The sequence below is a fragment of the Myotis daubentonii genome, chromosome 1 (assembly GCF_963259705.1).
Source record: "Myotis daubentonii chromosome 1, mMyoDau2.1, whole genome shotgun sequence".
Lineage (NCBI taxonomy): Eukaryota > Metazoa > Chordata > Mammalia > Chiroptera > Vespertilionidae > Myotis > Myotis daubentonii.
This window is the reverse complement of record NC_081840.1, coordinates 64015169-64037412: the sequence shown is the minus strand read 5'-3', so window position 1 is coordinate 64037412 and position 22244 is coordinate 64015169. Positions and strand designations below refer to the sequence as shown.

The 22244-nt window shown below is 51.0% G+C and overlaps 1 protein-coding gene across 3 annotated transcripts in view; it reads right to left on the bottom strand.

Annotated features, from left to right (window-relative positions):
- FRMD5 (FERM domain containing 5) overlaps window positions 1–22244 on the bottom strand; it is a 290625-nt gene that overhangs the window by 18735 nt on the left and 249646 nt on the right. For all 3 annotated transcript variants that reach the window (XM_059702929.1, XM_059702910.1, XM_059702920.1), the window contains exons 3-7: window positions 17830–17872; window positions 17522–17600; window positions 8210–8307; window positions 5950–6073; window positions 3089–3176 (exon numbers count right to left, since the gene is read on the bottom strand). In XM_059702929.1, coding sequence (XP_059558912.1) covers window positions 3089–3176; window positions 5950–6073; window positions 8210–8307; window positions 17522–17600; window positions 17830–17872 — 432 coding nt within the window. The remainder of the gene's footprint in view (window positions 1–3088; window positions 3177–5949; window positions 6074–8209; window positions 8308–17521; window positions 17601–17829; window positions 17873–22244) is intronic.

Below are 22244 nucleotides of genomic sequence, written 5' to 3'. Positions count from 1 at the left end.
GTGGTTGCTCCAACCTAGAGCCTGCTGAAATCAGGTTTCTCCTGGTCTGTCAGAACAGACATAAAGCCACTTGGTGAACTTAGGTTAAATTTTTATGGGTTCAGTCGTCGCGTAGGTCTTTGCCTTCTCTACCACCATTGGCAGAGAGTCCTGCTTTGTTCCTAAATAAATGCCGTCTCTCCAGAAGGGAGACCACGAGTGATAACTGAAAGCACAGCACTGAGACACAGCCAGCTCTGGGTTCGAGTCCCAGTACCGTCTGTACCAGTAACTGCACATGTTAGTCCCTCAGGGGTATTCTTAGCTTCAAAAGAGAACAAGGACATCTTGGCAGTGTGACTGAAAAGACGAAGTGAGATAGTGCACATGAGTGCTTGGCACGTTCGTTCAATGAATGGCCCCTTTATAACTCATGATAGGGCTGGGTACAGGCTGGGTATCTGGGACGGGTCTGAGCACTCCGCAAACCTTAACGGCAGGAGGCCCAGTCCAGGCCTGCGGGGACCCAGGGGAAACAGCCTGTCCCGGGGCCCCTGGAAGGACAGGATGGTGGCTCCTGGGCTTGGAGAGGTGTCAGGCTAGGGAACAGGGGCAACACTGTCCTCGTCCGGCAGCTACAGGCGTGGCCTGCGGGGGCTCCTGCACGGAGCTCGGGCAGCTTGTGAACGCGCAGCGTTCGGCATTATCTAAGCCAGCAGCTACCGGAGCCCTCCGCCTGTCCCACCCAGATTCGGCAGGATCTCCTCTTCCTGGTCCCAGGGCCAGACGAGGCCATGTGGGCAGAAAGAAACCGTCCGCATGGACAGGAAGAGCAGCAGCTTCTTAATCAGTCCAGGAGACAGAGCCCAGCCGAAGTGTTGTTCTGCTCCCATTTAATTATCAAAACGATTCCTCTTCTTCTGTCCTCCCCAGGGCTACGTGCCCCAGATTCCCCGGGCCCAGTAACAGCCTCTCCGTTAACAGGAATCATCAGTATTTATTACCCCGAGCGCTCCAGGTTATTTCAGCTCTCCTTGTAGCAACACCAAGGCGAGTGCTTGGGAGCATATCACCAGAGTGGCTCTACGCAGTGACATGAGGCTCCCAAACTGCTCTTGCTCAAAGCGCTGCAGAAAGCCTGAGCCGCAGCCCAGTGATGAGATGCATCGAGGGCCCCGTGCGGGTCTGCAGCAGGCCCTGAACAAGGGACTGGAAGCCCAGTGCTGAGCGCTCCCACCCGTCCCCAGAGGAAGACACAGCATGGGACGGACTTCAGCTCAACCTCTTGCTCTACCTCTCGGGGCCTTGTAAATTGTGGTTTCTTGGAACTTGATATTCTCATCTGTAAACCAGGAAGAATAATACCCATCTCCCAGGGCTGGCACAAACAGGAAATGAGAAAATAATGTGAAAGGATTCCCGTGGGCCTGCCATGGAAGGTGTCACAAATGTCCCTGCCTTCCTTCCTGCAGTCCCTTCAGCCTGTGTCCGAGAAGGACAGACTCATCAGAGCCAGGACTGAGCCAGGAGCCCCACAGGCACTCAGCTGTGCCCAGGTCCATGGCCCACCAGGTGCTGTCAGGTGGCAGCCCTGCCCAGGGACCCGTCTCTGAAGAGGTGGGCACTCTGTGTGGCCTCGAGGGAACAGGGCAGATTTGGAGTCAAAGAGAGGTGCCTGGCACCTCCTGATGACCATGCCTATCTTTAGGCAGCTGTGTCTTTGGAGGTCATGAAGTGACTCTGCAGTTCAGGGAGGAGTGCAGTTATTGAGTGCCCACTGTGTACAGATGAGGAAAGTGAGGCTCGGAGAAGCCTCGAAAGGCTGCAGGACGCAGGAGAGCAGAACTGGAGCCGAGGCCGGCTGGCTCCGAGGCCCCCTCAGTCCTGTGCGGGCTCCTCTGCTGACAGCGCCTGAGCCGTGACTGCAGGTTGGACTACAGCAGTCACGCAGAGGCATTACTTACGAAGCTGTGCTAATTCACTTCTAAACACCCATACGCCAATTTTTTGGCACAAAGAGGCATCAATGTGTCTTCTGACAGCGCTGAACACAGGGGTTATCTGGCGGGAGGCCGTGCTGGTGCATGGGGGATGCGGGGGCGGGGAAGGTGACCAGGGTTTCTGACTTAGAATGTGTCAGAGTTCACATGGGAAGTGTCAGCGTTAAATCCTCTGCAAGAACAAATCACCGTCCCCTCACCAAGAGGCCAAGGGAAACACAGCCCTGCCCCCACAGCACTGGTTGCTTGGTTTCCATTCTCTTAATTTTTGCTGGAAGCTTATGCCGTCCCCTCACCTATCGGGAAGAAGGGGTCACTGTCCTCCCGCTCCCATGGGGGACGGTCTCCCTCAGGTCGGTCTGAGGATCAGTTTACTGGAGGTACAGGGGTCTGCCCAGTGGTGAAAAGACAGAGGCAGACGCTGGAAGAAACTGAGGCAGAGACAGGCGTGTCAAGGCAAGTGGGGTGCGGGGATGAAGTGGAGGGACCCGGCCACAGAGTCCAGGGAGGCCGCGGGCCACGCTGCTCTCCGTAGTGACTGCCGCTGCCTGAGCTCATCGCCCAAACGCCAGACACATGTGAGTAATTACAGAGGTTTCTCTGGGCAGGGCTGCCCTGGCTGTCCCCGTCTTGCCCTGAGAGGCGCATAATGGAATTAAATGTGACTCCACTGCAGCTCCGCACAGCGACTTACGCGGCTGCAGTCAATAAAACCCGCTCTTGGAAGGAAACGAGATTACCGGGCAGGGAAAGGTGGGCAGTCCGCTGAGCCGGCTCAATCGCCCCCTGTGGCGGGCCTTCCACATTCCTCCTCTCCTCATTTCCACCAAATTACCCCTGGCTGCCACACCGCCCCGGTTCAGATTTGTTATTTAGATGGACTTGGCCTCCAACCCTCTGACATTGACGTGGCAGCACCAAATGACGCAGCGTGGAATCCAGAGGAGTTTTCAAAACAAGACATTTTCTCTGGCATCTGTCACTAAAAGCAAATCACCCAGCTACTGCAGGGGTGGAGGGGGTGGAGGTGTGGGCACGTGGGCTCTCCCTGCCTGCTGCCCTCTCTAGGAGGCAAGTGCGACCTCCCCCCGCCCCCGTGGGGACCCTACCTTACACGGGTGAGGGTCCACTCCGTAGGTCTCCAGTGTCTGCGCTTTTCTTAAGAAGTTCAGCTCTGATGTTGCTGGTGTTTGACCACTGGAATAAAGAAAAAGATGGTTTCCGGGTTTCCTGTTTCCATCGCGCCCCCGAGGCAAATTATTACCAAGTGCTCAGGATGAGTCTCATACCACAATTTTTCCAAAGTGCACTCCCTGCTCTGTCCTAGGACCAACTTTAGAGATTTCAGTCCAGGGTCAAAACCCCACACGTCTTCGGGGAGAGGCAGGCTCCATAATGAATGACATGGGCTGAGTGGAGCACAGTAGGGAGTGATGGGGACTGTGGCAAACTGGGGAGTGCAACCCCAGCTAAGGAGGGGAGCTGCTTTTCTGCTCCAAGACTGCAGTCCTGTGGGAATGCAGGGCCCAGCTCGGCTAGATGTGATTTTTAATGAGAAGTCAGAGATACTGATTTTGTGTGTGGAATTTCATGATTTTAAACACTACCGCAGCAGACAAAACACATCTGCAGGCTGGCTGCAGGCCATGGGTTTCTCATCCGGGATCTGATCTAGGCTGAAATGCACACAAGGGGCCTGGATATCTTGCTGTGCTGCCTCACCCCCTTCCTTTACCAAGAGGGCACATGGGAATGGAGGGTGACGAGACGCAGCAGGAGGCAGTGCTGAGCTCCCCAGACGCCACTACAGCTCTGCTGCCCACGGGGTGATGACTATGAAAAGGAAACAAGCAGCAAAAGGAAGAAACCAGCCCTGGCACAAGCCATATGAAGAAGGGGCCTCTAGCACAGGGGTCCTCAAACTTTTTAAGCAGGGGGCCAGTTCACTGTCCCTCAGACGGTTGGAGGGCCGGACTATAGTTTAAAAAAAAACTATGAACAAATTCCTATGCACACGGCACATATCTTATTTTGAAGTAAAAAAACAAAACGGGAACAAATACAACACTTGTATTTGCATGTGGCCCGCGGGCCGTAGTTTGAGGACCCCTGCCTAGCATCTTCATTCCCCCTCATCTGAGTTCAACACAGGCCGGTGGCATATTCCGTCGTCAGGCTCTCTCAGGGCCCCGAGCCTGGCAAAGCAGACGTACTTCTACCGACGTGGGGGTGGCTTCGGTGTGAGGAGGGCTGGGCAATGTGTGAAGGGCAGAGAGACCAGCCACCCACGGCGGGAGGAGGCCAGGGTGTCCCTCCGCAGAGGCGACCATCAGTCGGCACCTTAAGTGCCAGCCTCTGTGCTGCCTGCTGTAAATATACCAAGACCTTTAGCGCCGCCTGGGCCCTCGAGGACCTCATGTTAGAGCTGGAGAAAGAGCTGGAAACACAGACCCATTTTACAGTGTGAAGCAGGAGCTGAGCCTGTGTAAGAAGTACGTTTGCTGCAGACTTCTACATCCACCCCTGTGCTGAGGCACGGAAAGGTGTCTGGGAAATAACTCGTGCAGCAAGCCAAGGGCTGGGCTGCGTAGCTCCAATCATCGCTGGAGTTGGCCCAAACCGCTCGGGTCCGCAGAGCAGCATCGTTTCCTGGGCATCTCCCACCTCCTACAGGTTTCCGAAGGGCTGTTCCCACTGCTCTGACACCCCAAACCCTCGTGACAGCCTCGAAGGGAGTCCCAGCACACCCTGCTATCTCTATCTCCTCTGAACACACCCTGAGCCCTCACACGGGCCCGTGTGCATCCCGGCCTTTGCCACAAGGGGCCGCTATTTCCCTAACAGTGAAGGGAGGAGCCCGGTGGAGCCAGGCCTGCCCAGGGAGAGGGGTGGGAAGCTGCTGGGATCCCACCTTTGACAGGTGTGGATCTGCTGGGAGGGTGGGGAACCAGTCCTGCCCCGCACGGTGGGCAGGCGGCCTGTTTATAAAGGCGAAGGAGGCTGTGGGGACATGTATGTCAGTAAAATCTTTGATTGAAGGTGAAGATTTGTTCTTTGTGTTTTGGGGTCTAGGGGATCAGGGTAGGGACTAGTTTAGACTTAATATTATCATTAGATATCTTTTACCCCCACTTGGGCGTTTTTCTCCCCCAGGAAGGCAGATACACATATATATTTTTAAGATTTAAAAAAAAGTATAATGTATTGATATAATGGCAAGTTTTATTTTACAACAATGCATTGTACATCACGGTTTTCTTCATGGTTTATCTGTTTGGAGAGCCCGTGCTCCAGCGTGCCACATGCAGTGGAGCCCAAACACCCTGTGTGTGTGTATGTGTGTGTGTGTGTGTGTGTGTGTGTAATCAATCTTTGTAGGAAATCCTATTTCATATGGGTGAAAGGATGCATTAATGCTATTTGATGAAATTAGGAATATCCTGGGTTAATTAAGAACCTGAGGAGCACACGCTCCTGCTTCCAGCTGCTTCTCTCCTCCTTCCCTCTGCGAAGGTGGAAGGGGCAGCGCTGAAGATGCGGTTTCTGACCGAGGGCTCTCAGAGCACCCACGGCATTGCCTGGTGCCGCCCCACCCACTGACCCGGAGCCCCTGTAACACGGTCTCCGACTGCGGCCAGAGCCTCGCTCGTTTTTCACATTGCCACGCAACTCCTCTAATCTTTTTTCTTCTGTTGCTGTTTCCCTTACAGTTTTTTTTTTTCCTTTTTGCCAGTTCATGCTTTTGACCTCTGTCTCTTCATTTTTCTTGGTGAAGCAAATACCTCTGAGCCAATCTCCCTGATTTCCTTACTATGCAATGCCTTTCTCTTGCCTTTGAGTCTCAGCCTACACCACTCTTCGTGGAGGTGAGCCCACAGGGCGTGGGGCTGTGCTGTCAGTGGGTCACCGGAAATGGCACATCCAGAGTCAGGAAGGTCAGTGTCCTGGGCTGGAACTGAGTGTCACTCACCTGAGTTCTGTCCTGTGAATCTCAGCAATTTTCCTTTCCAGCTTTTCTGAATGTTTAGGGAAAAACTGGAATTTGGAGCTGTAGCCTTCAGGGTGTTTTCCTGGGTCATAATCTCCAATCTCCGCTTGCAAAAGGAAAGCAGAGGAAGACAACTGTGAGCATTGGCAAAGCAACAAAAGACGAACACAGAGCAAAGTCGGCGCACGCACCAGACTTACACGGAACAGTGGACCTTGAGCGTGGCTGTGGGGCGGGCGGAGGCCATGCCCCTCAGGAGCATGTCCACGTTTGTTCTCCCAGGTGTGCACACTGGGCTGATGCCAAGTCTAAGCAGGGAGATGGTAGAGCTGACCCCGTGTCCAGGAGGGCACCACAAGTAAATTTGCAATGAAAGAGCAGAGGTCTACACCATGGCCCTCCTCCATTCGGTGAGGAGACGAGGGCTTGGGAGCAATGCTCTTTGTGTCAACACAGGACACTGTGAGCTTCATCAGGAAGACAGAACCTCTTGCGCCTGAGTCAGGTCAGAAATCCCGCTTTGAGGATTTTAGTAGGGACACAGCAAATGGATGAATGAGCCCTGACCCAGACTCAGAACTCAACTTTCAGTCCGAATGACAGAAATAAAGTGAGTAAATTTGAATAAATATTCACTGAGAGCTGAGCAGGTGCCAGGTCCCCTGGAGAGGACTGCGGAGCAGGGAATATTGGCTGTAACGAGAAAGTGCCCTTGAGATCCGCAGCACCGGTGCCCAGGCTGGCTTCTCAGCTCCCTGCGGGCGTGGGGCTTCGTCCGGGAGTCCATCCTCAAGCTGCTAAGCTGTCGGATCTTTGAGATCTTTGGGGGCAGGGGTGGCGGTGGGTGGGCCCACGGTGCTCTCCATGTGTTCCGAGGTGAGATCCCAGCTCTTTCCACGGGAAGGACTCCGCAGGAACGTGGCGGAGATGTGAGGAGGAAGGATGTTAAGCAGTTCTAGCTGCTGTGGTTTCCTTCCTCCTTCCCTCCTGAGAACCACAACCAGTGCTGAGAAGTGTGGAGGGACGAGTCACTATCAGGGGGAAATGAGCCCTCCTCTCACAGTTGAGTATTATCCTTCCAGATACGTGGGGATTTCTATTTTTGAGCAAGAGACTAAAGGCTTCTCTGGGCCTGACGTCCAGAGGGACCTCGAGCCGTGGAATCATTTATTATGACTTTGTTTAGAAAGCTCCAAATGGGAAACATCAGTGTTGGACACCATTTCCTTAAAGGAAAGAAACGGAAACATTCAATATGGTTGTCAGGGAAAACTGAAGGAAAGACTCGAGTTTAAAACTGCACGTAGATGGAACGGGGTTCGCCTTTAAAATGAAAGGGGCCTCTTTGGGGACCTTAGGGTTGGGAAGGCCTTCCTGTTTAGGCGATTGTTAAAAATAGGAGTCTCAGCATGCCAAGGTGTACTGGGCCGGCTTTTACATTCTTCACGCAGCTCGGATATTTCTCTTGCCAGAAGAATTTTAGTTTCCATTGGCAAGGATTTTCCAGGTTCTCCTCATAAAGTAGCCTCCCAGAGTTCACAGATTTCCAATTAAGCGCTCAGATTCTTTGATGGAAACCTCACGACCTTCGTGCTATGGTCCACAACAGCCCAGTGACAGTGTCAGGCGTAAGGACTAAAATAAGCCTAGGAAGTGGCACTTAGAAGTCCCTTGCATTTCATGAGAGGAGAGGGATTATATGTGAAGAGTGCTTACTTTTCCCACTGTTTTTGCAAAAACAAAACAAAACAAAACAAAAAAACGGAAGAAAAAAAAAAGCCAGTCTGGGCACCAGCTGAGTACAGACTCAACTCTACCTTATCAGCATGTTAGGAAATGTGTTTGTTACGTGGAAACATTTTCAACTTTGAGCACTCTGAACAGAACGGGCTCCGAAATAGGCGCCAGAACACCAAGGTGCTTCACTTCTTTGAGATTCACATGAAAGGAAACGTGGATTCAGATGACTCTCCAGTCTCGGTAACCTTATCACCCAAGGGTGCAGGGAAAGCACCCCAACACCGTGCGAATGACTGGCAGGGCTGGCGCAAAGACCTCGGCCCAGCGTCGGGCTCGGTGGTCAGAGCCTTCTCCGTCTAGGGACTCGCGGCAAAGCCCTCGAATTCTCTGCTTCAAGTTAGATATGGCTGTGTGTACCCAAGAAGTAGTCATCTCTGGTAACGGAAATAATGCAATCTGCACTTAGCATGAAAAGCGAATTTGTCCTGTCGAAAGTCATTACCTTGAAGGATATAGGCCGCTAACAAGGCGGCATCGGAGGTTTTGCAGAGGAGGCGGCCGTGGTAGAGATCCCTTTTGATCTGCAGGAAGACCAAGTACCTGGAGAGAAAACACGGCTGCATGGTAAGAATTTCTTTGATTGCCTTAAAGACAGCAGCTCTGTCAGGACACTTTTACTACATTAAAAAAAAAAAAAATCTCAAAACATACCACAGAACAAATACAATTTCCATTTCCCTGAAGACTCTTTCAAGTGCTTTGCTCTGAACTGATTTGAGGTTCAATTCAAAACAACCTGCCAGCCTCTTTCTGTAGCTCAAAACAGAAATGGCACTCCCTGGTAAAAACACTGTCCGCCCAGCGCTGGGCCGTGGAGGAGCCAGCCCAGATCAACTCATTCCCAAAAGGGAACCTATGTCGGAGGAGAGGGGCCGCCTGGGCCTCTCTCGGACTCAGACTCTGGCTGATGTTCCTTCCTAAGAAGTGGTCAGGGGTGAGGGGCGCGCCCAGCGAGCTCGGCCTTGGCGTGTGGGGAGAACCTGTGGGCCTGTGCAGCAGCCTCATCATCGGCAGAGGCCAGCCTGATGTGTCGGAATTAAACGAGGTGTGAGAAGAGGCCCACTGAAGGAAGCGTGGAAACTAGTGGCTAACACTGCTTCACGTCCACGAAGCTCTCGCCTCAGGCGGGAGGATTTCAGAGCAACAGCTAACAGCAACTGCCGTGTACTGAGCGCTCAGGGTCTGCTGGCCCAGGGGTGACGCACTTTACATGCACCATCTCACCTAATCCTCACCTGACACTTTGAGGTAGGTACTATAATTATCCCCCACCCCACCCTCTTCCCCTTTTAAGAAAAAGACAGTGAGGCTCATGTGATTTCCACATGGGCACACACGGGTAAGAGGCAGAGTCAGGATTCAAATTCCGGACTGTCAGGCTCCTGAGGCTGGCTCTTCGTCACTATGTTGTACTCCTTGCACTCTCACGGCTTCCTAGTTTCACAAGCAGCTGGTGCACCCTGTCCCAGCGGAATGGAATTGCTGACTTCCATTATGAAAATGTCTTTCCAAGGAATGGGGTCTGCAATGTTCATAACTGCACTGGTACCCCAGGAAGAGCAAGAGCCAGGGGTAGCAAACTCTGATGGACATATGTTTAAAACCCCACAGTGGTCCTGATCGGTTTGGCTCAGTGGCTAGACCAGGGGTGGGCAAACTTTTTGACTCGAGGGCCACAGTGGGTTCTTAAACTGGACCGGAGGGCCGGAACAAAAGCATGGATGCAGTGTTTGTGTGAACTAATATAAATTCAAAGTAAACATCATTACATAAAAGGGTACGGTCTTTTTTTTTTTTAGTTTTATTCATTTCAAACGGGCCGTAGTTTGCCCACAGCTGGGCTAGAGCATCGGCCTGCGGACTGAAGGGTCCCAGGTTCGATTCCGGTCAAGGGCATGTACCTTGGTTGCGGGCACATCCCCAGTAGGGGGTGTGTAGGAGGCAGCTGATCGATGTTTCTCTCTCATCGATGTTTCTAACCCTCTATCCCTCTCTCTTCCTCTCTGTAAAATATCAATAAAATATATTAAAAAAATAAAACCCCACAGTGGTTCCTTGGCTAGGGGCATCTGTGGGGGCTTAAACATACTAGTATGTCCGTAAATTCTTTGCTACTCCTCATCTCCAGAGGTAGAGCTTAACTCCCTCCCTCTGAGTGTGGGCTGGGCTTACTGACTTGCGCCTGACAAACAACAGAGCAGGAGTGGTAGATCTGACATCCGAGACGAGGTCACGGAGCCACGGCACCTTCCTCCCTTTCTCTCTTCCTCCTGGACCTCTCTTCTTGCCTGAGGACGCTTAACAGCCCTTTAGAGGGGTCCCTGTGGCGAGGAGCTGAGGCCTTTGCCAACAGCTCGCCAGGGACACACACTTTCTGCCAACAGCCGTGTGAGTAACCGTCCTGCAAGTGGATCCTCCAGTCAGGCCTTGAGATGCCTGCAGTCCCCTGAGAGACCCTGTGCCAGAACCCGCCAGCGAAGCCGCTCCAGAGCCCCTGGCCCACAGAAACCGAGAGATGATACGTGCTTGTTCGCGTAAGTTCTGTGGCACTTGCTAGACTGCTACAGCCTTAGCTACTACAGCTTCCCTAGGGCAGTAACGGACAAGTAGTAAAATCCCCTTAAACTCCATCAGAAAAGAAACTGGGCGCCCCCTGGACAACTAGGAGTTCCCCCTGCTTCTGTTTTCAGGATGAAGAATGAAACAGATTCCAGGCCCACCTGATCCTGTGAAAGTGCTCAGGAAGAAGAGGCCCACCGACAGTGCAATGAGGGTGGGGCGGGTCCCCCAGGAAACAGAACCGTGGGCTTGGTGAGTCCAATAATTAGCAAACAGAAATTAGGAGCGAGCAAACCTCTTCTCTCCTACGGCCCCGCTATTCCCAGTGTGTCCCTAATAGCAGCAGCGTCTGGGAGCTTGTTGGCAATGGAGACCATAGGCCCATCCTAGACCTACTGAATCGTTTTAACAAGATTCCCAGGGGATTTGTGTACAGATTAAACATACGCATCCCCAATCTAACCACACCAGGTTGGACTTTGCTCCTCAAAGCAAAGGGAAGGTGAGTATTACAGTCTGCAAGTTAAGAGCTCCCCTCCTCACCTCAACCACCATCACCAACCCAACCCCACTCTGCCCCAGTGTTTGCAGAGAAAAACTGAAGGAAAAAGAAACCACGCAGAATGAAAAACTAAGATGGATCTACCAAATCAAGCCCGTCTTCACTCTGCTTCCCACGGTGAAATGCCACACGGTGTGTGGGAGAGAGGGAGGGAAGGAAGAGGGGGGCGGGGAAAGGGCTTCTGGCCTCTCGCTGTTCCAGCCCCCACCTTCCCCAGGCACTGGCAGGAGGTGGAAGCAAACCTCTGGCCCCTTATTCACCAGTCACTCCTCCCACACCCCTCTGTTCATCTCTGTCCAAAATTCAGGGACAGTACACACTGGATTGAAGGAGATATTTCAAAGGGACTATTGGTTCCGGGCGGTTAGGAGAGCATCCCCCAGGGGAGCATGTCAGAATCTACGCGGGTGTGGGTGCTCCTGGATTTGAAGAAGCCCCTTTAGAGCCCTCTTTGCCCAAGGTGGACATGCTCCTGCTCACACTGAGCATGTTTTCATGAGGCATCTTTATTGATGGGTACATGACAGGTGCTCAGGTGAGCTGAAAAGGAGACAAGGCTTTTGCATTGGGGGGGTGGGGCTCCTTCAGACTTCTGGAGGCAGGACAGCTACAGGGAGGCCATGGGAACATTGCCAGGTACTGGCACAGCAACTGGAGGGGGCATGGGAAGGAAAGGCAAGCCAACATCCTAAAGAAACAAACCACATTCTTTAGAGACAAGAAGAGATGAGCTCATGAAAGAACGAACTGGCAGCTTCAAGGTAGAGAGTCCCTCTTCTACTACAGCACGCCCATCAAGCTCCACATTTTGCTCCTTCAAGGAGGTAACCAATGACTCAGTGTTGTTGGTCATGAAAGTATATCCCATGATTCATAGCATCCTTAGACCTAGTCTCAAGAGACCCTGGCATGTTCCCTCCTGCCACACACGGGCCTAAGGAAGACCACCTTGTTGCCCGAGGCATTGCCACCAGGGCCAGTGTGTGGCCAGGCAAGGGATCAGTTAACCGGAAGCACCCAGCCGGGCCAGTCCTGATGAGCAGACTGGCTGGGTCAGCAACCCCGGAACCGGAGTTACAGCCCAGTTCTCTTGTTCTGTAGCTGAGGAAGCAGAAGTCCAGAGATGTAGAGTGACTTGTCTGAAGTGACACAGTGATCAGAATCAGCAAGGCCTCCTGACCCAGGACCTGGTGCTTCTGTCCCTGTAGTAATTCAGCTAGTTATCAGGTTGGAGAGGGGTGCCCTAAATGAAGCCCGAGAGAACTTGTCTTCAGAAAGACATCCTCATGGGAACCAAACAAGAAATTAGCTTTAGACCGGATTGAAGACAGGCCTGCTCCTTTAGGACACTTTTTTTGGTAAACTTTTCCCATTTCCTTTAGGCCGCCGGAGGCTTTGCTTCATCTCCCTTTGTAATAACTGTGTTGTCCCATATTGATGGGGTGTGAATAAGTGAGAGCCTAAAAGATGACTGAGGAAAACATGAGTTTTTCTGTAACGTGGACATCTCTTCCAGGTACTGTCTGTGGCATATGCTTTCTGATATCAGAGGGCGGGGACGAGTCAATCCACAGATATTTCCAGAATTAAAGGTCTGAACCTGGGAAAGCACTGGTGGCTCCTGAAGAGTTTCTTCCAGAAGATCCTTTGGCCCCACCTTCCCTTCATTAGATTCTCTGCCTCTGGCTTCCTCTATTTTCCACCGCCCTTTTTCTTGGGTATAATCATGCTCAGTATGTCTTCCTCCCTCACACTAGACTTCAAGCTCCTTGAAGTCAGAGGCGATGTTTTATTTAATTTACTTTTAATATTCTTCTAGAAAGCCCATAGATCCTTTGCCTAGCTCCCCTGCTCCCTCCCTCCCACTGGCCATCAGCCTGCTCGTTCTGAGCACTTACATGTTCCAGGCACTACTCAGGTGCCAGGAGTTCAGCAGGGAACATTCCAGTGGGAGAACAGATGACAAAAATAACAAAACAAAATAATAATAATAATAATAATAATAATAATAAGCCCGGCTGGCATGGCTCAGTGGTTGAGTGTTGGCCTATGAACCAAGAGGTCATAGTTTGATTCCCGGTCAGAGCATATGTCTGGGTTACGGGCTCAGTCCCCAGTGTGGGGCCTACAGGAGGCAAGCCAATCATTCTCTCTCATCATTGATGTTTCTGTCTCTCCCTCTCCCTTCCTCTCTGAAATCAATAAAAATATAGCCCTAACCGGTTTGGCTCAGTGGATAGAGCGTCGGCCTGGGGAGTGACGGGTCCCAGGTTCGATTCCGGTCAAGGGCATGTACCTTGGTTGCGGGCACATCCCCAGTAGGGGGTGTGCAGGAGGCAGCTGATCGATGTTTCTCTCTCATCGATGTTTCTAGCTCTCTATCCCTCTCCTTTCCTCTCTGTAAATAATCAATAAAAATATTAAAAAAATATTTTAAAATAACAATAATGATTTACCGAGTGCATGCTGTGTGCTACCCATTGTACTATTTAACACACACACTCTCATTTAATCCTCACAACAAAGAGGTGACTACTGGTTTTATCCTCGTCTCCCATAGTGTTGCTTGCCTTGTCACACGCTAGTTAAAGGAAAACCTGGGATTTGAACCTGGCGTTTTTGAACTTTTTTTGATTCCTTAACCCAGGGTCAGCAAACTACAGCTTGCCACCAGAGTTTCCAATGAAACAAAATACGATTTTATTGGAACACAAACATGCTGATTCCTTTATATATCACCCACAGTGCTTTTACTCTACAATGGCAGAGACCAGATGGCCACAACGCCTAAAATACTAACTCTTGTGGCCTTTTACAGAAAAAAGTTTTCCAACCCATCTTAGCCTAAGCTGGGCTCAACGGATACTCATTGAAGGAATGAATAACTTGAGCACTCCATTCATTCATGCATATATTTGCTCCCTCTGTTCGCATTGTTTTGAGCACCTGCTCAAACATGTGTCAGGCAGTTTGCTTCCTTGGAAGGCGGGGCCCCTTTTGTACTCAGTTTCCTCTATTACTTGATCTTCCCAAGGCATCCATACACCTGCAGTCCCTGCTAAAAGCTAAATTTGGTGCCTAATCCCCATTTTCTCTGCCTTGTCTCCAGCTCAGACAAGAAAATCTATTTATTACTTTAAAAAATGACAAAAGAGATTAATCAGGATTTGGCCACTAAATTTATCATCTGGGAAGAGTCCAAGAGATAAACTGAAGCGTAGTTCTTCACTCCCTACTTCATCTCCTCCTCTCAGCCCGGCTTTACGGGAATGGCTGAGACGGTGGTGAAATTTAGGAGCAATATTGCTAGGAAAAAACACACTGACAGCTAAATTAGTTTGGCAGGAAAGTGGTGTGGAGGGCTCTAAGCCAGGAATGAATTATGGGTATTGAGTAAGGCTGGGGCAGGTACCTGCTGTTTTAAGAGCAGCAGGGATGTGAACGAGGAGAAAGATGCCGCTAATTCTAAGGCCACCACTGAACGCCTTGGGGAGGGGGAGGGAGGCAGTCGGCCTGTGACTAACTCTGCTGACACGCTTGGAAACTGCATTCTAGGAAAGGAAGGCTGGTGAGACGGAGAGAGGGGAGAATAGTGGAGGATGGTCAGCACAAATGCATGCAGATGGGGAGGAGCTCACACACTTGTCAGTGTCCTTGAAGTCTGCTGACTTACTGGGAGGCCTGGCCACGGTCCCCTACTGCGCTGACCCAGATGTGGGCAACCACCTAAGATACCTTTCTTTCTGGGTCCTCAGGTTAGTCGCTTACCTGTTAGGGCTGTCGCTGGCAGGGAAAGGGGACAGAAGGTGAGGGGATTATCAGAAAAGAAGTGCCTTTCACATAAAAAAGGAGGAAAGTCAGAGCTAGCTGTACTTGTGCCCCATAAGCAGAGCCCTTGGGGTCCATGGACCATGTAACCAATCTGGCAGTAAACAGGTATCAAGCGTTTGCACAGTGTAAGCCTCTTGGGGGGTATTAAGAAGTGCAAGACCTTGTACAGTGGTTAATCCTTCCAGCAATTCTATGCGGTAGCTCTCGCTAGCCTCATTTTATACACGAGGAATCTGAAGGTCAAGGAGGCTAAATATCTTATGTCCAAGGCCACGTATGGATGGAACTGGAGAGCATTATGCTAAGCGAAATAAGCCAGTCAGAGAAGGATAAATATCACATGATCTCACTCATTTATGGAATATAATGAACAACATAAGCTGATGAACAAAAACAGATCCAGAGACAGAGAAGCATCGATCAGACCTCAGAAGGACGGTAGGGGAGTGTGGGGGTAAGGGGGAGTGATCAACCAAAGGACTTGTATGCATGCATATAAGCATAACCAATGGACACAGACAACAGGGGTGAGGGCATGAGAGGGAGGGTGGGGGGGCAATGGGGGGTTTAAGAACACATATGTAATAAAATAAATAATTTTTTAAAAAAAGTGACAAATAGGACCTGAGCTCTGGGGTCTATGCTGCTTCTTGGGTAGTCGGGTCTGTATGTTAATATTATGTGGTGACATTTGATTTAGAAAAGTGAGCTCCTCCTAAGGGCAAAGTTCATCATATATTTTTGTCCTTTAATCAAATCCGAAAGCCATGTGCCTGTGATGCTCTCACTGGGTTATAGCAGACCAGTCCCTCAGCCCACTGTCAGCCAGTGAGGTCAGACCAGGCAAAGCTGACGTGTGCTGTCAGGAGGCCAGGGCTAGGCTCTGAGCAAAGATGTGCTGAATTTGCTCTCACATGTGGACAGGAGCACAGACTTCTGGATCTGCCCTGGTATCATCACCTCTTTCAACAGAGAGAGAGAGGGAGAGAGAGAGGAGGGGAGGGGAGGGGAGGGGAAAAGTGAGGAGGGGAGGGAAGGGGAAAAGTGAGGAGGGGAGGGGAGGGGAGGATGTGCTCAGACCTAAGGCAAACACCAGAGATCATGAGCAAGGCAGGTTAGTGCTTTGCCAAAACTCCTCTCTGTTTAAGCTGTTAAACATAGTAGTTCTACCCTCCCTGTTCTACCTAAAGCTACAGGACTGCTTATTAATATGGATGAGCTTGGTTTTTAGAAGCAAAGTGGGAGCCACATCCACTTCCGTGTGGATGAGCAGAGCGTGTAGCTCCTGTGTCCAGGAAGGAACATGAGGTTCGACTCCACCTACACACCCCCTGCCCGCCGTGTGTCAAAGCGGGTGGGTGTACACGCTCCTGCACCCAGAGCAGCCCGCTGTCCTGATCCTCTGACCTGATCAGAAGACCCCTCTCCCTCTGCGGCCCAGCCCCCTTCCCTCCCACCCTGCGTCTTTGCTTCCTGTGTACTACTTGTTCCTGTCTCTTGCCCTCTTCTCTCCCCATTTCCTCATTGTCCTTTTCAGATAAACTTCTGCTCCTTTTACTGGATGTAAAGGTAGTGGCATGCTCTTCAGAGTATGGAGAGAACATAATTCCATATTCTTTCTCCCTTCTTCCCTTCTCTTTGTTTTGGATTATCTCAAGCAGTTCAGGATCCAGAAGTAAACTGCAAAGCCTTAAAGGATGGACAGTCTATATCAGTGATGGCGAACCTTTTGAGCTCGGCGTGTCAGCATTTTGAAAAATCCTAACTTAACTCGGGTGCCGTGTCACATATAGAAATGTTTTGATATTTGCAACCACAGTAAAACAAAGATTCATATTTTTGATATTTATTTTATATATTTAGATGCCATTTAACAAAGAAAAATCAACCAAAAAAATGAGTTCGCGTGTCACCTCTGACACGCGTGTCATAGGTTCCCCATCACTGGTCTATACGACTGGCAAAGGCCTCCTCCCCGTCTTTGCTTCTCTCAGGTGTGGGCGGAGCTGTTTCCTCCTCAGCTCTGAGATTCCCTGGCACAGCCTTTTCGCCCGGGCCCCTCCCTCTACAAGAAAACAGCAAGGTGCTGTTCATGTCAACGTGAGATCTTTCTAGTATAAAAGTTAAGGATCCCTGTTACACAGAGTTCCTAAGTCTCCGAGGCAACACTTTTAGAATGAATCTGGCTCCGAGATACAGAACCCAGGGGAAGCTTCGAAGCTCCTACTGGCTGACCCTCTCACAGGATGGCTGTGGGCACAGGGGTTCTTCCTCGTTCTCGAGAGGCGCTGAATGAGGGCGAATCCAACCCCTGCAGCCGTCTGCTCTCTAAAGAGCTTACGGGGACCTGATCCATCAGCACACGGGCGCTGACCCACTTCGACTTAAAACCCTCAGTTATTCCCAGCAGCTTCTGTAGTGTCATGCCTCGGAGTCTATTCCAACCTCCCCAAAGAGCAGCAACACAGCCCTCTCCAAGACGTCCACGGTGGCCGCATCACCGACAAGAGAAACATATGCGTTTGGTCCATTCGTTACTCCAAGACTCTGAGGAGGTCCAGCTCAGGACGATGTGTTCACGCTTTCCGAAGAAGGACGCCCCCTCTGTTCCAATTTACTGAGGGGTGAGCAAGGACAGCAGGCGGGGATGGGTGAAACCCAGAAGTAAGGTTCTAGTTAAGAAGAATGCCTTGCCTATGAGAGTTAGGAGCTTCCAGCACAGAGGATCTGAGAGGTGACAGTCCCTCTCTCCTGCCCTCTCCAACAGGTCTTAGTGGTGGAGGGAGGTATGTTTCATCTCACCTGGTTATTTCTTCCTTCAGGGCAGCAGGGTCTGCAGGGTAGAACTTCACCCGGAAACACATGGTGAACGGAGGCTGGGCTGCAGAGAAAAACAGGTGCCCATCAGGGAAGACCCTCTGGTCCAGAGAAGACTGAGCTGCCCTCCCCACCAGGATGCACGGGCCTCTGAACCCTCAGAAGAAAATCCTCAGGTGTTTAGGGCCACTTATGCGCAGAACAGTGGAAAATTACCAAGGCTCACTACAAGTGGGAGGTTTCACCCCCCTCCCCAGGGGTAGGGCTCGAGTCTTTTCTCGGGGAATACTTACATCTCAACTGCTTCACCACAGATTTCGTAAACTCCAACCAATGCTGAGAGCGAGAACACAGAACAAGAAAACCCTAATGAGAAGCAGTGTCAAATATAACTTGTTTAACCCAATTTAAATCACCAGACAGATTGTAGCCCAGGGTGAAAGCAGCCCAAAAGCTCGTGATATGTAGGCTTGGAGAGTAAAGAGTGGTATGATTTTCTGAAAAGTTCCCCAGGGAACCAGCTGTGAAGAGGACGGAGTTCCAGCTTCAGATGCCATTTCTGGGCTTGTCTGGCAAGGCCACCTCCTAGACTAGGGTGCCAAGGTTCTGATCCACGTTTCTGGCACATCAGTAGGCACAAGTGAATGTACGTGTGTGTGATGGGGACCGAGCCCCGTCTGGCTTGAGTGGGGAAATACTGGCTTTAATGGGTTGTATGTATTTGTGCTACATGCCAATGTTTTTTTTGACAGGGGGCTCTAGAAAGTACTGACAGAATTTCATAAATGGTGAGAAGGTAGGGATGGCTGGTGTATCTTCCATCTTTGTCTGAGTAAACACAGATTGCCCAGCCCTGTGTGAGAGATGCGTGCTCAGGATTCCTTGGCAAAGTCTGTCTCATAAGATAACTAACCACAACTGAAGTATAGGATCGTATCCTGCATCCCCTGGAATTTCATGGAGGTGGGATGTAGTAGCAATGCCTTTTTCCGAATGGTACTTATGTTTGGGGAAGGAAGCAATGAGACCATTCTACTAGTATATGTTTCCCAGTCCTACAGGGATGCTTTATAAATGCACTCTTGATGTTTGTTGCTGTTATGCTAATCAGGAACCTTGAAAATCTGCAGAGAGCTAGAACTACTGTTATTTGGGCTTGGTTATCTGAAGCAGCTTAAAATCATTAGTCATGAGCCCTGTGAGGGCAGAAAACTGTCTTGTTTACACTGGATTGCCCGTGCCCAGCACAGTGTTCAGGATGCAGCTGTCAGGTTGGAAGGAACCAGGTCCATACTGCCCTCCTTTCTGGCTACTTCCGTTTAACGTTACATCTTGGCAGAGTCCTCCCTTTGCAGCGAAGAGGCCAGGGCCACGCAGACGGCATCCTGGCCTCCCTCGATCCCCAGCGCTCACCTTCTGGGCGGGGCACGGGTTATGCAGTTAATGGACCCACTAAGCCAGTTCTCTCGTCAGCTCCACATGGATAATCTGGGTTGACATTCTGCTCTCTTGCTTCCTCTGATCTGAGTTCCCACGAGGCTGGCAACTCATTATAGCCACTCAATGTGGTTAAGAGGTCCTCTCACATTACACGGCCCATGGCGGCTTGGCTTCACCGCAAGGCGAAGGCAAGAGATGAAACTGCATGGAAACAACGGGGCTCCCAGGCTGTGCCGGTGCAGGTGCAGGAGGCCTATCTGGAACTTTCTGCATGGAGAAGAGCTCGCAAGTGTCTGGGACTCAGTCAGCAGAACGCCCCTAGACAGTCCCCTGACAGATGAAAGTCAATCAACAAAGAAACTTGGAAACAAAGAGGAGTGACTTGTAAGATCCATTATGAGCAGAAGGCAGGTGGAGCTGAAGGACAAAAAGGCTATTCCCCTTGGCAGGAAGCTGGCGAGAGGACTTTAGGGGTGAGAGCTGAAGGAAGGAGGGAGGCTGGAGGAGATCAGAAGTGGGGTGGGAAGGGAGTGGAAAGGGGTCACAGCTTGCCCAAGAGATTTTAAGGGTCTGGTAGAAAAATCTTGAAAGGATCCCAAGAATATGGTGATGGCCAGAGTTACCTTTTGCATCTGTCTGGGTCCCAGAATCACTAGCAAACTGTTAACATGGGTTTGGGGGACGGGGGTCAGGAGACGAGGAGAGGACTCCGAGAGGGGCGTGTGCTCCTGTCTTTGTGTGAATGGGCCAATGTCAGACTCCAGAGGCTTGAAAGGGTCCCTCCACCTTGAAAGGAGAGGCCCTGGGCCTGAGCCAGGAACAGGAAGAGGGTGACTGAGGGCAGCTCCTCCCCACGGAGACCCCGGCAGAGCAGCAGGGAGGAGATGGATGGAGCGCTGGGTGCAGCCCGCCTGGTGCCCCAGGGGAGGTGTGTTTTGCAGCCTCACTCTAGGGAGCTGGGATCTTACCAGCTCTATCCACGAGTCAGCAGATCTAGGACAGGGGTCGGCAAACTCATTAGTCAACAGAGCCAAAAATCAACAGTACTTCTTCAAAATAGACTCGCCCAGGCCGAAAACCGACTTCTGCGCATGGGCCACGGAGTTTCAATCGCACTGTACGTGCGCCCGCATGTGGTATTTTGTGGAAGAGCCACACTCAAGGGGCCAAAAAGCCGCCTGTGGCTCGCGAGCCGCAGTTTGCCGACCACGGATCTAGGACGACAATTCTTTTTTTTTAAAAAAAAATTTTATTGATTTTTTTGCAGAGAGGAAGGGAGAGGGATAGAGAGGCAGAAACATCGATGGGAGAGAAACATCGATCAGCTGCCTCCTGCACACCCCCTACTGGGGTTGTGCCTGCAACCAAGGTACATGACCTTGACCGAAATGGAACCTGGGACCTTTCAGTCCACAGGCCGACGCTCTAGCCACTGAGCCAAACCGGTTAGGGCATAGGACAACACTTCTTTACAGGACCATTTCCACAAGCTCTCAGGAGCCCTCCCAGCCTCCCTGCTCTCCTTACCCCTCACTAAAGTCAAAGGATCACCACAATTTGGAGGCTCTCAGGTATGAACTCAACATGGAGCTTTAGGAACCGCACAGGCTCTGGGTCGCACAGGTCTGAGGTGGAGACAGGTTTTGCCACCTGCCGCAGGCAAGTTACTTAACCTGCCTGAGGCTTTATTTACTAATCTGGAGATGGATAGTATAATTGTGGACACTCATCTCATTTGTGGCAAGAATTAAACAGCATATGTGAAGCCCATAGCTCAGTGCCCGATACAACTCAGTGCTCAATACCCATCAGCTGAAGGATGTAGCTCTGTGCTCAGTGCAGAGCCCAGCCCACTGCAGCCACTCCATAAGCGTTTATTTCTCTTTTCCCCCCACTTCCTTACCTTTATCTGTCTCCTGCTCTTAACCCTCATCACTTCACATGCACTCTTATTCTCCTCAGACACATCCTGACCTAACTTAAAAATAATGAACAGGACACTGTGCCCTTTTCCCCTCCTATGCTACCCTCTTTGGGACATGAAGAGACAGACCTTAGGTAACTGGCCTTCCTTCTCAAGGAGAGACAGCTCAAACCAACAGAATCCAAAAATCAACAACAAAGGACCCCGGTGTAAAAACAGTCCATTATCACACAGCGAATGGGCGGCGACAGTGTGTGAGGACACACAGCTGCTCGGTGTCTGGCACCTCCTGGAGCCTCATACTGTGGTCCAGGCAGTAGTTATGTTAAGGCAGTGGAGCCCTTACAGGTGAGGGACTGACCTCACACGACCTTCCAAACACTGACGACACTCAACATTCTGCTGAGCCAGGAGGAGCAAAACCTGTCAGCAAATGGGGCGGGGCTTGTCAGAGTAAAAGGACGCAGTCCTTCTGAGTCCCCCCTAAAGCTCAGGCGTTTAGCCCTAATACCCTGAATGGACCTGGAGACACAAGGCTCAGAGCAGCAATTTGCAACCGGTGTGTGGCACGGAGTTCTGCAACATGCGATACCCGACTACTTAGTCAGGGGCACTAGCCTCTCTTCCCTTCGATTGCCAAATAAAAAAATGACAGTGTGAATGAATCAAAATTATACCTGGTTGGTTGGTTGGTCAGATGGGCAAAAAAAAAAGTATATATATATATTTGTGCACTGCAGAATTTTAGTAATTAGTTTCTGTGTGCCATGAGATTAAAAAAGTTGAAAAGAGCTGGCTCAGAGCACCAGAGAACAAAAGGGCACCTGACTCTGGCCTGGTGTGAAGTGCCCATTCATTCGTTGGTTATCTGTGGCCTGGCCACTGCTGGGAGGCTGCACCCTCCGAGGCTCTCTCCAGGGTTCCTTCGTGGCGACAGAGACAAAGCCCATGTTTGGAGCTGTGAAGAAAATTAGTGGACCCATGAAAGGGGGGGTCCTTCTGGGATTCATGGTGATTGTGTTTTTGGAGGCTGGTAGACAAGACTGGCTGGTGGGCAGGGGTATAGGGAAGGGAGTCATTGAGGCCTGAATGCTTCTGCATACTGTCCACTTCATGCCAGACAGTACATAGCCACAGAGGGCAAAGGGCTGATGGACATTGTTGTAGAAACTGCACGTGTCTGCTAGTGGGCCACCCGGGCGAGTGGAGGGGAAATATGGCACTACTAGCCATAAACTCACCCTCTCATCACGCCCTCAGCAAATATTCCCTGCATACCACCACCTTCTAGGCCCCAGGACAGTGCCATGCGATGTAGTAATGAATATGATGATGTTTACGCCC